This window comes from Panthera tigris, chromosome E2, assembly GCF_018350195.1.
Source record: "Panthera tigris isolate Pti1 chromosome E2, P.tigris_Pti1_mat1.1, whole genome shotgun sequence".
In the NCBI taxonomy this organism is placed as follows: Eukaryota; Metazoa; Chordata; class Mammalia; order Carnivora; family Felidae; genus Panthera; species Panthera tigris.
The window spans coordinates 4088186-4101496 of record NC_056674.1 but is presented as its reverse complement, the minus strand read 5'-3'; the positions used below and the strand labels follow the sequence as shown (position 1 = coordinate 4101496).

The window sequence follows — 13311 nt, the reverse complement described above, 5'->3', positions numbered from 1 at the left end:
GAGAGAGACATAGTGTGAGTGGGGGAGGAACAGAGAGAGACAGAGACACAGAATCTGAAGCAGGCTCCAGGCTCTGAGCTGTCAGCACAGAGCCCGATGTGGGGCTTGAACTCACTAACTGTGAGATCATGACCTGAGCTGAAGTCAGCCGCTTAACCGACTGAGCCACCCAGGAGCCCCTTTTTATATTCTATTTTAAAGTAATCTCTACACTGAAAGTGGGGCTCTAAGTCACAACCCAGAGATCAAGAGTCACATGCTCCACTACTGAGCCAGCCAGATGCCCTGGGAGCTGATGCCTGATACCAGCCATATGCTGTCCCTTCACAAGCCCCAGAGGATGAATCACAGTTTGGCTAAACCAGTCATGAACAATCTCATTCCCTGTTGGCAGTGGCTGGTCTGGGAATGTGCCCCAGTTCCGACCAATGAGGTACAAAGGGATGACCACCGGGAAGGGGGAAGCTTGTTGAAAAGATTTTATGGGTGGATGGATGGGTGGATGGGTGGCTCAGTCAGTTGAGCAACTGACTCTTGATCTTGGCTCAGGTCACGATCTCACAGTTCATGCGTTCAAGCCCCACATTAGGCTCTGTGCTGACGGCATGGAGCCTGCTTGGGATTCTCACTCCTTCTTTTTCTCTCTGCCCCTCCCCTGCTGTCTGTCTGTCTGTCTCTTTCTCTCTCTCTCTCAATAAAATAAATTTAAAAAAATGATACTCTCATGAAGAGGAAAATCTTTTGTCTCTCTTTTTTTTTCCCTGCTTGGAATTCACTTGCATGAAATGGTTTGGTTGCCATCTTGCAACCATGAGGTGACAAATCTTAGGACAAGTGTAACAGCAGGAAGTTGGGGATTTGATGGTGTTGCTAACCGGCCACATAAGGCAGAGTTTATGTGCAGAAACCACCCATGTCAAGATTTCTTGTTATGCTTTTCTTTAATGCAAACATTAAATTTTTTTTTTTTTTTTGCTTGATCTAGTCCATTGGACAGTCTGATACGTGTAGCCTCGTGTATTCTACCAGATACATGGCTCATGACTCACCTTTCCTTGGCGTTCCAGGAAAGACTTCCAGACAACATACTGACTGGCTCTCCAGTGAGGATGAGCCATCAGGTGGAGTATCTGGAAGAGAAATTTTGGAAGATCAGCTAGCATATATCTGGCTAGCTCTCAATAATATTAGCTACTTTTAACACCTGAAGCTAATATACTTTATATGTCAATTAAAAAAATACTAGTTACTATTACATCAGCCTGTCTACATGATAATTCTCTGTCCACCCACACCCCAGAATGTTTGGCATTCACCTCACATGCATTACTGTTGAAAACACTTGCTCTCCATAACCCACTCTCCCTCCTGGGTACACATTGTGGGGATCAGCACCTCCATCGATCCAACAAATCCTTTCAGGCAGGAAGTCATGAGTCAGCTTGGATTTCCTCCCTCTCCTTCAGTCCTTGCCCACACCTCATCCATCCATCCATCCATTCATCCATCCATCTCCATCCTCCATCTACCCATACATCTGCCCATCCACCCATCCATCCCTCCATCCCTCCATCCCTCCATCCACCACCCACCCACCCATCCATCCACCAATCCACCCATCCATCTACCCATCCACCCACCCATCAATCCATCCATCCATCCACCCACCCATCCATCCATGTACCAATCCATCCATCCACCCACCCACCCACCCACCATTCCATCCACCCATCCACCCATCCATCCATCCATCCACCCATCCACCCATCCACCCATCCATCCATCCATCCACCCATCCATCCATCCATCCATCCATCCACCCACCCATCCATCCACCCATCCACCCACCCATCCATCCATCCATCCATCCACCCATCCACCCACCCACCCATCCATCCATCGATCTACCCACCCACCCATTCATCCATCCATCCACCCACCCACCATTCCATCCATCCATCCATCCATCCATCCACCCATCCAGCCAGCCAGCCACCCATCCACCCACCCATCCATCTATCCATTCATCTACTCATCCATCCATCTCCATCCATCCATCTACACATCCATCCACCCATCCATCCATCCATCCATCCACCCATCTACCCATCCATCCACCCATCCACCCACCCATGTTTCCATCTCCATCCATCCATCCACACATCCACCTATCCATCCACCCATCACCCATCCATCGATCCATCTCCATCCATCCAGCGACCCATCTATCCATCCATCCACCCATGCATACACCCATCCCTCCCTCCATCCTTCCCTCCCTCCCTCCATCCATCCATCCACCCACCTATCCACCCATCCATCCACCCACTTATCCACCCATCCATCCCTCTACCCATCCCTCCATTCATCCACCCATCCATCCACCCATCCATCCACCCACCCATCCACTCATCCCTCCATCCACCCACCCACCCATCCACCCATCCCTCCACCCATCCATCCATCCATCCATCCATCCTTCCACCCATCCCTCCATCCATCCATCCATCCATCCATCCATCCATCCCTCCACCCATCCATCCATTCACCCATCCACCCATCCACCCATCCATCCACCCACCCATTCTCCCATTCCATCCATCCACCCACCCACCTACCCCATCCATCCATTCATCCAGCCACCCAAAAAATATACCTATTTTGGGCACCAGTGTTATCCATGCATTTTCCTAGCATTGGATACACAGCAATAAACAAGACACAAGGTCTCTATCCCGTGGACCTTACTCTCTATGGTGTGGAGAGTTGAGCACATAAAAAACAAACTTTTCAGGAGAGCCTGGGTCACTCAGTCAGTTGAGCATCTGTTAATTTTGGCTCAGGTTGTGATCCCAGGATCCTGGGATTGAGCCGTGCATCGGGCTCTGTGCTGAGTGTGGAGCCTGCTTAAGATTCTTCTCTCCCTCTCTCTTTCTCTCTTTCAAAAGAAAAAAAAAGTAAACACTTCACAAAACTTCAGATAATGATGGAAATTGTCTTTACAATGAAATAAGAGTACATGACAGAGTAATTAAGAGTAGTATTTTAGTTTGGGTGGACAAGAATGGCTTTTCTGTGGGTGTATTGTAAGATCAAATATTCCAAGTGCTTCCTGGACATCTTTGATCTCACAGGACCCCAGAGTGTAAGCCTCAGTGTGAGTTCCCGTGCTCTGGCCAGGTGTGTCCCCACCTAGTGACACAGCCTGCCCCCTTGGCTAGTGTTCCTACTAGAATTGGCCCAGCTGCCTCATCCCCACCTCCTAGACTGACTGCACCTCACTGGTCCTCATTCTCCCGAGTTCCAGTTCTCTGCTGGCCCGTGAAATTATCCAGACAAGCCAACATTGTCCTCTTCCAACAATCCCAAAGCCCCCACACTCCTCTGTCTACAAAGGCTGCCTCCTACAGCCCCTTGAGGTTCACTACCTTCCTGAAATCAACCCAGTGAGACTCCCATGGTGCATGGGGTCTCCTCTTCTGAGCTGTGAGTGTATGCGACAAATGTTAGTCTCATCCGTCCTGTGTTTGGTGTCTGTGTTCAGCCATCTGAAACCACTTAGGGTGGGATATGTCTCCTTCACCAGTGGGGTGAATAGGGGGTGATCAGAACAGAGGATAAGGTACTTAATCTGAGATCTGAATGGCAAAGGGCCAGATATGTGAGTAGGGCCATTCTAAGCAGAAAAAAAAAAAAAAAAAACAAAACCAAAACAAAACAACCTAAGGCAGCAAGTGTAAAGGTCCTGGGGAAGAACACAATGACACAACAGCAATGAGCTTCGGGGTAAGTGCTGGGTGGGTTTGGAGAGACTGGCTCAGCGAGCCTTGTAGGAACACCTTGAGCAATTTGGATTACAATCTACTCACAACAGGAGGCTACTGGAGGCTCGAAAGCAAGGGAGGGGGTGATTTAATCCATGGTTGTAAAGATTATTGTGCCTGCTGAGTGGGGAAAGCCTGTACGGAGAGGTGAGGGGTGAGGGTCAAGCATAGCAGGTGGCAGTCAGCCACGTGCAAGGTGGGTCACCCGCTGGGCGCTGGGCAGCAGAAGTGGGGGGAAATGCTTAGAGCTGTAAGTGCTGGGATTTGACAAGGCCTGGATGTGTGAGGTTTGGGGAAACAAGGACTCCGATATGATGCCCCAGTAAAACCAATCGAAAGTGATAGGAATCAGACTTCGCACTTACTCGGATGGCTACTTTAAAGAAGCAAAACAGGGGCGCCTGGGTGGCTCAGTCGGCTAAGTGTCTGACTCTTGGTTTCGGCCCAGGTCATGATCTCATGGTTCATGGGTTTGAGCCCCACATCGGGTTCTGGGCTGACAGTGTGGAGCCTGCTTGGGTTTCTCTCTCTGTGCGCCCCTCCCCAATTTGCATGTGCTCACTTTCTCTCTCTCTCTCTCTCTCTCAAAATAAACAAATGAACATCAAAAAAACAAAACAAAAAAGCTAGAAACAAAGGAGGCACCGGGCTGGCTCAGTCCGTAGAGTATGCGACTCCTGATCTCAGGGTGATGAACTTGAGCCCAACATTGGGCATCTCTAGGGATTACTTTAATTTTTTTTTAATGTTTATTTATTTTTGGGGCGCCCGGGTGGCTCAGTCGGTTAAACGTCCGACTTCAGCTCAGGTCACGATCTCGCGGTCCGCGAGTTCGAGTCCCGCGTCAGGCTCTGGGCTGATGGCTCAGAGCCTGGAGCCCGCTTCCGATTCTGTGTCTCCCTCTCTCTCTGCCCCTCCCCCATTCATGCTGTGTCTCTCTCTGTCTCAAAAATAAATAAACATTAAAAAAAATTTATATATAATGTTTATTTATTTTTGACAGAGAGAGAAACAGAGCATGAGTGGGGGAGGGGCAGAGAGAGAGGGAGACACAGAATCCAAAGCAGGCTCCAGGCTCTGAGCTGTCAGCACAGAGCCCGACATGGGGCTTGAATTCACAGACTGTGAGATCATGACCTGAGCCGAAGTCGGATGCTCAACCAATTGAGCCACCCAGGTGCCCCTCTAGGGATTACTTTAAAGAAAAAAAGAGGGGCGCCTGGATGGCTCAGTTGGTTAAGTGACTGACTTCAGCTCAGGTCATGATGTCACGGTCTGTGGGTTCGAGCCCCGTGTCGGGCTCTGTGCTGACAGCTTAGAGCCTGGAGCCTGCTTCAGATTCTGTGTCTCCCTCTCTCTCTGCCCTTCCTCCACTCATGCTCTCTCCCTCTCTCTTTCTGTCTTTTTTTTTTTTAATTTTTTTTAACGTTTATTTATTTTTGAGACAGAGCATGAACAGGGGAGGGTCAGAGAGAGGGAGACACAGAATCCGAAACAGGCTCCAGGCTCTGAGCTGTCAGCACAGAGCCCGATGCGGGGCTCGAACTCACAGGGCATGAGATCATGACCTGAGCCAAAGTCGGACGCTCAACCGACTAAGCCACCCAGGTGCCCCTCTCTTTTTGTCTTAAAAATGAATAAACATTAATTAAAAAAAAAAAGGCATTGCATGTTTTATCTTGGCAGCTCTTATCTGGAGGCAACTGGTGGTTGTCTGAGCCTCAGTTTTCCCACCTCTATGATAGGTGTAATAATAATCATATCTATCACACAACATTTACAACACAGCACGTATCATTACGCAACGTGCATGCCATGTTATAGGAGGAAATCAGAAGCGTCTGATCAGCAGCCCAACTATCTCTTAGGACAGAAGACACGCCCCTCAAGGACGAGGGGTGGGACAGGGCAGAGGAAAGAACTCAACAAAGAGGGTACTGCCTCCAGGGCTCTACGGATAAGTAGGAATTTTCCCGGCAAAGACCTTGGAGCCTGGGCATTGTGCACCCAACACAGCCCCAGCAAGGCCAAGGGCAGAGGCGATAAGCCAAGGAAGGGAGCTGTCGGGGTGCGGCTTGACCGCCCAGCGCCTCCTTACCCCTCACCGGGTCCTCTCTCTGTCCTCTCTCCCACAGGTCCCGCCGGTTGATGCGCTGGAAGAGGCCCAGCGCCAGTGGCCAGGCCGCGGCCGGCCCGCAGTGAGCCACCAGCAGCTGTGCAGTGTCCAGGGGCCCCGCTGGCTCCAGCTTCCCCCAGGGGATCCTGACCCCCTCAGCCTCTGGCATCGTGCCCAGGTACAGCTTGAACTTCTTCAGCTCCACGGCCTCCAGCTCTTCCAGGTAGGCCGAGAGGCGACAGAGGCTGTCGCTAAGCGGGGCTCGGGGCATGGGGGCGTCGTGAACCCCAAGGGACAGCAGCCGGAGCCTGGAGTGTGTCCACACGAGGTGTGCGACTCCAACATGCCCACCGTCTGATCCGCCGCAGGCGAGACTGGAGGAGTGAGAGAGGACAGTCCTTGTGATGAAATAGAGCTTCCTCACCCTGCAGGTGACGCCTGGGCCCCACGCACTGGCGGGTGTTCCCTTCTAAGAAGAGGAAGCTGGGCAGATTAGGAAATCCCAGGAGTTGTCCACCATGAGAAAGAATTTCACTTCTGCTCCCTCTTCCTGGCTCTCCACACTCCTTCCTACCTCTCCCTGCCTGTGGGCCTTTGCAGTATCCTCAAGCTAGTCACTGCCCTCCTTGTGGTTAGACCCCCCCATTCTGCTGGTATCAGGCTTGGACAGGCCACCTGCATGAGCAGATGGTCCGTGAGCAAGCGTGAGTGTGAAACGTCAACCCGTGTGGGCAAACCTCTCTTCTAGGTGGAAATGTTACAAACCTGACGGCAGGGGTCTGCTATTTTCTCTTTTCTCAGCCACAAGACTGCCATATCCCAGAGGGGGACTGTGTGGTAAGTAGGCAGAGCAATGGTCCCCCAAAGGTGTCTGTGTCCCAATCCCCGGAGCCTGTGATGTGCTACCTTACAGAGCAAAAAAGACTTTGCAGATGCGATTAAATGCCAGGCTCATGAGATGGGGACATTACCCTGGATGGTTCAGATGGGCTCAGGAAAGTCACAAGGAGGACCAGGGTCAGAGGGTAAGGGCGATGGGAGCAGAAGGAGGAGTGATGTGATGATGGCTGGAAAAGGAGACGAAACGCATTCTCACCCAGAGCCTCCGACAGAACAGCCTGCTGACACCCCGATTTTAGCCCTGTTTCAAACTTCTGACCTCCCAAACTGTAAAATAGTCCACATGTAGAGTGGACATGTGATTTGTTATAGCAGCACAAGGGACTGATACAGACTCTTTTTTCTGCCTTGGGCGAGGAATGAAAAGGATACAGATGAAGCCACAGCTAACAGGCTCCCGGGGACCATGTATGTGAACAATGTTGCTATGGGTCCTGTGTATGTGGACAATGTTGCTATAGGGACTGTGCATGTGAACAACGTTGCCATAAGTCAGGAAGGTGGAGGGCTCATTGGTTACTGCCAGTACCTTAGCCCAGACTGACTGGCAGAGGGACATAATTACTTTAGGAGACAGTCAAAGCAGCATTGTTTCACTTAGGATGCCGTGGGCTGGAACTAGGATTCCCAATTCCAATGCCTTAAACAAGGAGGAGAAACAAACCACAGCTGCAAGAAATAATATGGATAAAGCCTGTGGGCATAATGTTAAGGAAGGGAAGCCAGATATTAAAAAGTGTGTTCTAGGGGCACGTGGGTGGCTCAATCCGTTAAGCATCCAACTGTGGCTCAGATCATGACTTCATGGTTTGTGAGTTCGAGCCCCACGTCAGGCTCTGTGCTGACAGCTCGGAGCCTGGAGCTGCTTCAGATTCTGTGTCTCCCTCTCTCTCTGCCCCTCCCCTGCTCGTGCTCTGTCTCTCTCTGTTTCTGAAAACTGAATAAACCTTAAAAAAAAAAAAAAAAAGATATCGGTTACCCTGGGAATGGGGTTCAACTGAGCCCCAAATAGGGTTTTGTTGTTGTTGTTGTTTGAATATTGTATTTATTTTTGAGAGAGAGCACGAATGAGGAAGGGGCAGAGAGAGAGGAGACAGAGGATCCTACATGGCTCTGCTGACAGCTGAGACTCTGATGTTGGGCTTGAACCCATAAACCGTGTGATCATGACTTAACTGACTAGCTGCCCCATAGTCCAAACTATTTTGATCACCGTTTTCTTCCCAGCAGCTAGAACAGCACCTGGAATACAGTAAATGCCCCTCTTATATTTGATGAGCCGTATAATGAATGAATCACACATGCATATAGCATTTTATGTGACCCAAGATGGAGACATTATCTAAGGGAGGGCACAGTTTGGAGAAAATAGATAAATAAATATATTTTGTTAAACTACCTGGAATGGAAAGTAAGACTTTAATCTTTTTAATGTTAATTTATTTTTGAGAGAGAAAGACACAGAATGCGAGTGGGGCAGGGGCAGAGAGAGAGGGAGACACAGAATCCGAAGCAGCTCCAGGCTCTGAGCCGTCAACGCGGGGCCCGACGCGGGGCTCGAGTTCACGGACCGTGAGATCATGACCTGAGCCGAAGTCACCAGGGTGCCCCCCTTGCCTCACTTTCATATGGAAATGGTGAAGTGCTTGATGAAGGGTGGGGAATTTCATGGAATGTTGTGCAGCAATTTTTAAATTATTATTACTGGTCTGGATTTATCAGGAGGATAAGACAGTTGACATGAGGCAGGAGACAGGGAATCAGGAACGTCATTCCGCCAGGACTCAGAAAGATGAGCGGCCCCCACAGGGAGCAGAGAGTCCATAAGTGTTTCTGTGCAAGCCAGCGACCACCTGACTTGCACGCTGGGGAGAGTTCTTGCGGACTTTCCAGGGTCGGTGGTGCCAGATGGAGATCCCACAGGGGCCCCTCTCCTGGGCCCCGCACCTCTCCACCGCACCGGCAGAGTGACCCTGGGAGAGTCACCTTACCTTGACTCCAAACCTCTGAAGGCCCAGCAAAGGATGGAGAAATAGGTCGCAGGACAAGTCCTTACATAACTTTTGTAAAATGGGAATCTCAGAGGTGAGGTATTGGGCTCTGACCCTCAAACATGACCTACTTCCATCTTCCTACTTTCACTAAGTACTGCGGCCGCCAGAAGTCTCCCTGATAGACGAGCAAATTCTCTGCCTCTGTGGGACTTCCTGTCTAATGGAGACAAAATAAAGGAACACAAACAAATACACAAGCGTGTGGATTTCAGAGTGTGAAAGATGCTACGAAGGGGACAAAATGCAGACTGGAGAGTTCAGGAAGCCTTCTGCAGGACATGGTGTGCGAAGTGAGTCTTGAAGGGTGGGCAGGGTTCAGCAGGGGAGGGAACCACAGCTGGGCAGGTTGCGGGGGGGGGGGGACGCTGAGGGGCCAGGGGGGTCTGGCAGGTAGAGGGAGAGCAGGACAACATCAGGAGATGAAGTAGGTGAGAGTACCAAGACAGGTCAGAAACACCTTGAGTGATGCTTGGACTCAATCCCGAGGGCAATAGGGAGCCATGGAGCATTTTTTTTTTTTTTTTTATTGAGGTAAAAATACACACTGCATAACATTTACCACTTTACCTATTTTAAAACGTACAGTTCAGGGGCACCTGGGTGGCTCAGTTGGTTTAGCGTCCGACTTTGGCTCAGGTCATGATCTCTTGAATCATGAGTTCGAGCCTCGTGTCGGGCTCTGTGCTGACAGCTCAGAGCCTGGAGCCTGCTTCAGATTCTGTGTCTCCCTCTCTCTCTGCCCCTCCCCTGCTCATGCTCTGTCTCTCTCTCTTTCTCAAAAATAAATAATAACCTAAAAAAAAATTCTTTTAGGGGCACCTAGGTGCCTCAGTCAGTTAAGCATCTGACTTCCACTCAGGTCATGATCTCACGGTTCATGGGTTCAAGCCCCACATCAGGCTCTGTGCTGACAGCTCCAAGACTGGAGCCTGCTTCAGATTCTGTGTCTCCCTCTCTCTCTCCACCTCCCCTGCTTGCACTCTGTCTGACTGTCTCTGTCTCAAAAATAAATAAAAACATTAAAAAAATTTTTAATAAAAAAATAAACTAAAAAAAAATGAAACCATATAATATGTGACCTTCTATGTCAGGCTTATTTCACTTAGTAAAATGTTTGAAGGTTCACCCGTCACAGGGGCTTGAACTCATAAACTATGAGATCATGACCTGAGCCAAAGTCAGATGCTTAACCAACTGAGCCACCCAGGCACCCCTAACCTGGGTTCTTTACGAGTTACATATGAGCTTCCCTGAATGACTCACTCTCTGACCTCCTTCCCCACCACTGTCGCAGGAGGAAAAAGATTTCTAAGAATGCAGAGGGGAGGGTGGAGGAAAGCTGAGTCTATAACTACTTCGTACATCTCCTTTCAAATAAGTCCTTTCTTCTCATGGGAAGGAAGACAATTGGCAATATCTGGGGACTTGGGTAGCTCAGCACTATTTTTACAAACACAGGAATGAATCCATCCCAGCCTCTGAGTCCAAGGGCCTCAGGGTCTAAAGACAAGGAAAGACGATTTTTTATGACGGTCGGTTTAGGAAACACTGAAAACGTTTCCTCAGACTTTTTTTTCCCCCCACCAAGAAAATGTGATTGCTCTGATTACAAAAATGTCATGTCTTTAATATACAAGATTCTAGTGTGTTAATAAGTGGAAAGAAACAGGGGCAGCTGGGTGGCTCAGTCAGCTAAGCATCCAACTGCGGCTCAGGTAATGTTCTCATGGTTTGTGGGTTCGAGCCCCGCGTCGGGCTCTGTGCTGACAGCTCGGAGCCTGGAGCCTGCTTCGGATTCTGTGTCTCCCTCTCTTCTGACCCTCCCCTGCTCGTGCTCTGTCTTTCTCTGTCTCAAAAATAAATAAACATTAAAAAAAATTAAAAAAAAATTCCTCTCTCTCTCTCTTCCTCTGTCCCTCCCCCATTTGCATGCTCTCTCTCTCTGAAAATAATAAATAAATAAATACTAAAAAAAAAGAGATGTTCTTAATGTTTGAATAAATGAATTATGTAAATAGATGAGGAAGTGAATGAATGAGTTTGTTCCAACCATGGAGTGCATTATTGTTATCTCACTGAATCTGCACCACCCTTAAGCAGGGACTGTCGTACCCATAGTACGTAGGAGACAATAAATCCATGGAGGTAACTTGATCAATGTCACATGACCAATAGAGTAAAAGGCAGAATCAAGTCTAAACTCAATCAAAGCTGGGGTGATAGTCCCCACCTTGGTTCTCAGCTGGAGGTGAACATTGTGATCTCCCGGAGAACTTTTAAAAATTATATATAAGATATATGCGTATGTGTGTGTGTGTGTATATATATATATATATATGCACACACACAAAGTTTTCAAATATACATAATGTGAATATTTCATATCTATATACGAAATTGTAATTACATACAAATCATAACTTATAACTATGTGAACATAATATGTATATTAAATTGTCCCCTTTTGGGGCGCCTGTGTGGCTCAGTGGGTTAAGTGTCTGACTTTGGCTCAGGTCATGATTTCACAGCTCCTGAGTTTGAGCCCCACTTCAGGTTCTGTGCTGACAGCTCAGAGCCTGGAGCCTCCTTTGGATTCTGTGTGTCCCTCTCCCTCTCTCTCAAAAAAAAAAAAAAAAAAATTTATTATTCTGTATTTTATTTATTTTTAGTTTGTTTATTTATTTATTTGTTTATTTTAATTTAAATCCAAGTTAGTTAACATATAGTTAATAATGATTTCAGGAATAGAATTGAGTAATTCGTCATTTACATATAATACCCAGTGCTCATCCCAACAAATGCCCTCCTTAATACCCATCACACATCTAGCCCATCCCCCCCCACCCACCTCCCTCCATCAACCCTTAGTGTGTTTTCTGTATTTTAGAGTCTCCAGGGGGCACCTGGGTGGCTCAGTCAGTTAAGCATCCAACTTCAGTTCAGGTCATGATCTCACGGTTCCTGAGTTCGAGCCCCACATCCAGCTCTGTGCTGACCCCTCAGAGTCTGGAGCCTGCTTGGGATTCTGTGTCTCCCTCTCTTTCTGCCTCTCCCCACCTCTCTTTCAAAAATAAATAAATGTTAAAAAAAAGAGAGAGACTCTTATGGTTTGTCTCCCTCTCTGTTTTTATACTTTTGCTTCCCTTCCCTTATGTTCATCTGTTTTGTTTCTTAAATCTCACTTATGAGTGAAGTCATATGATGTTTCTCTTCCTCTGCTGACTAATTTCGCTTAGCATAATAGCTTCCAGTTCCATCCACGTAGTTGCAAATGGCAAGATTTCATTCTTTTTGATTGCCGAGTAATAATCCATTGTATGTATATATATATATATATATATATATATATATATACCACATCTTCCTTATCCATTCATCCATCAATGGACATTTGGGCTCTTTCCATACTTTGGCTATTGTTGATAGTGCTGCTGTAAACATTGGGGTGCATGTGTCCCTTCGAAACATCACCCCTGTATTCCTTGGTTAAATACCTAGTAGTGCCATTGCTGGGCCACAGGGTAGTTCTATTTATATATATATATATTTTAATGTTTATTAATTTTTGAGAGAGAGACAGAAATGGATTTGCTTTTGCAAGAGATGTGACAAAGTGCTGAGTCCTTAGGTAGCACTGGACGAGACCAGGAGCTGCCCCGGGGTGGGGGGTGTCACAGCAGAGGTTTACATTTACCCTTGTCAGAGAGAGAGAGGACATCGAGTGCCACGGCTGCTGTCGGCACCCCCAGCATCACCAGCTCACAGACAACTGGCCATAAGACGCAAATCACCCTTCCAGCCTCCAGATGGGGAAACCGGGGCCCGGAGGAGCGTGCACCTCCATTGCAGAGCTAGACAGTGAGGGACATGCGTTCCAAACTCAGACCTGTCTGGCTCCAAGTTCCAGCTTTTACACCCTTACTGACACTTACCCACCAGGCGACTCCTCCAATTTGGGGGATACTGACGCCCAGAGAAGTGAAGTCCCCTGCAGACCATCATTTAGCATCCCCGAAGCTGTCAACTTCAGCTGGTCACCGCCCCCACTGCCCAGTCACAGCTTTGTGGGGGGCCAAGCACAGGGGTTGTGAAACTTCCTGCAGAGCTGTGTCCTCACTGTCTCTGACCGCAGACCCTGGCAGGAAGCGCCCAGCCCAGCCGGCCCCTCCACCACGGGGCTGGGGACAGTCACCTCGAGCCTCGCCCTCCAGGACCCCACCGTTCCTGCCCTGACCGACCAGGAAAAGAGGGCCACTTGCTCATGACACGGAAACTTCATAGCACGAGGCGCCTAAAGAAATCTGCTATGCTCCCAACATCTCAAACCAGGTCATGTCTTGCCATTACGAGCTCCCTTAGAACGCCAGACATGTCCTCCACGGAACTTAGCATGGTTTGGAGTTAGACGCCGTCCTCG

The 13311-nt window shown here is 48.6% G+C and overlaps 1 protein-coding gene across 6 annotated transcripts in view; it reads right to left on the bottom strand.

Annotated features, from left to right (window-relative positions):
- The window catches only part of NLRP12 (NLR family pyrin domain containing 12), a 38088-nt gene extending 25136 nt beyond the window's left edge, over positions 1-12952 (bottom strand). For 2 of the 6 annotated variants that reach the window (XM_042968445.1, XM_042968444.1), the window contains exons 1-3: positions 12827-12948; positions 5923-6314; positions 1050-1130 (exon numbers count right to left, since the gene is read on the bottom strand). In XM_042968445.1, the coding sequence (XP_042824379.1) occupies positions 1050-1130; positions 5923-6314; positions 12827-12903 (550 nt within the window). In that variant the 5' untranslated portion in view covers positions 12904-12948. Of the gene's footprint in view, positions 1-1049; positions 1131-5922; positions 6315-12826 lie in introns of all 6 variants that reach the window. The other 4 variants (XM_042968448.1, XM_042968446.1, XM_007087151.3 and 1 more) reach the window with 4 other exon arrangements.
- Positions 12953-13311: the final 359 nt, after the last annotated feature.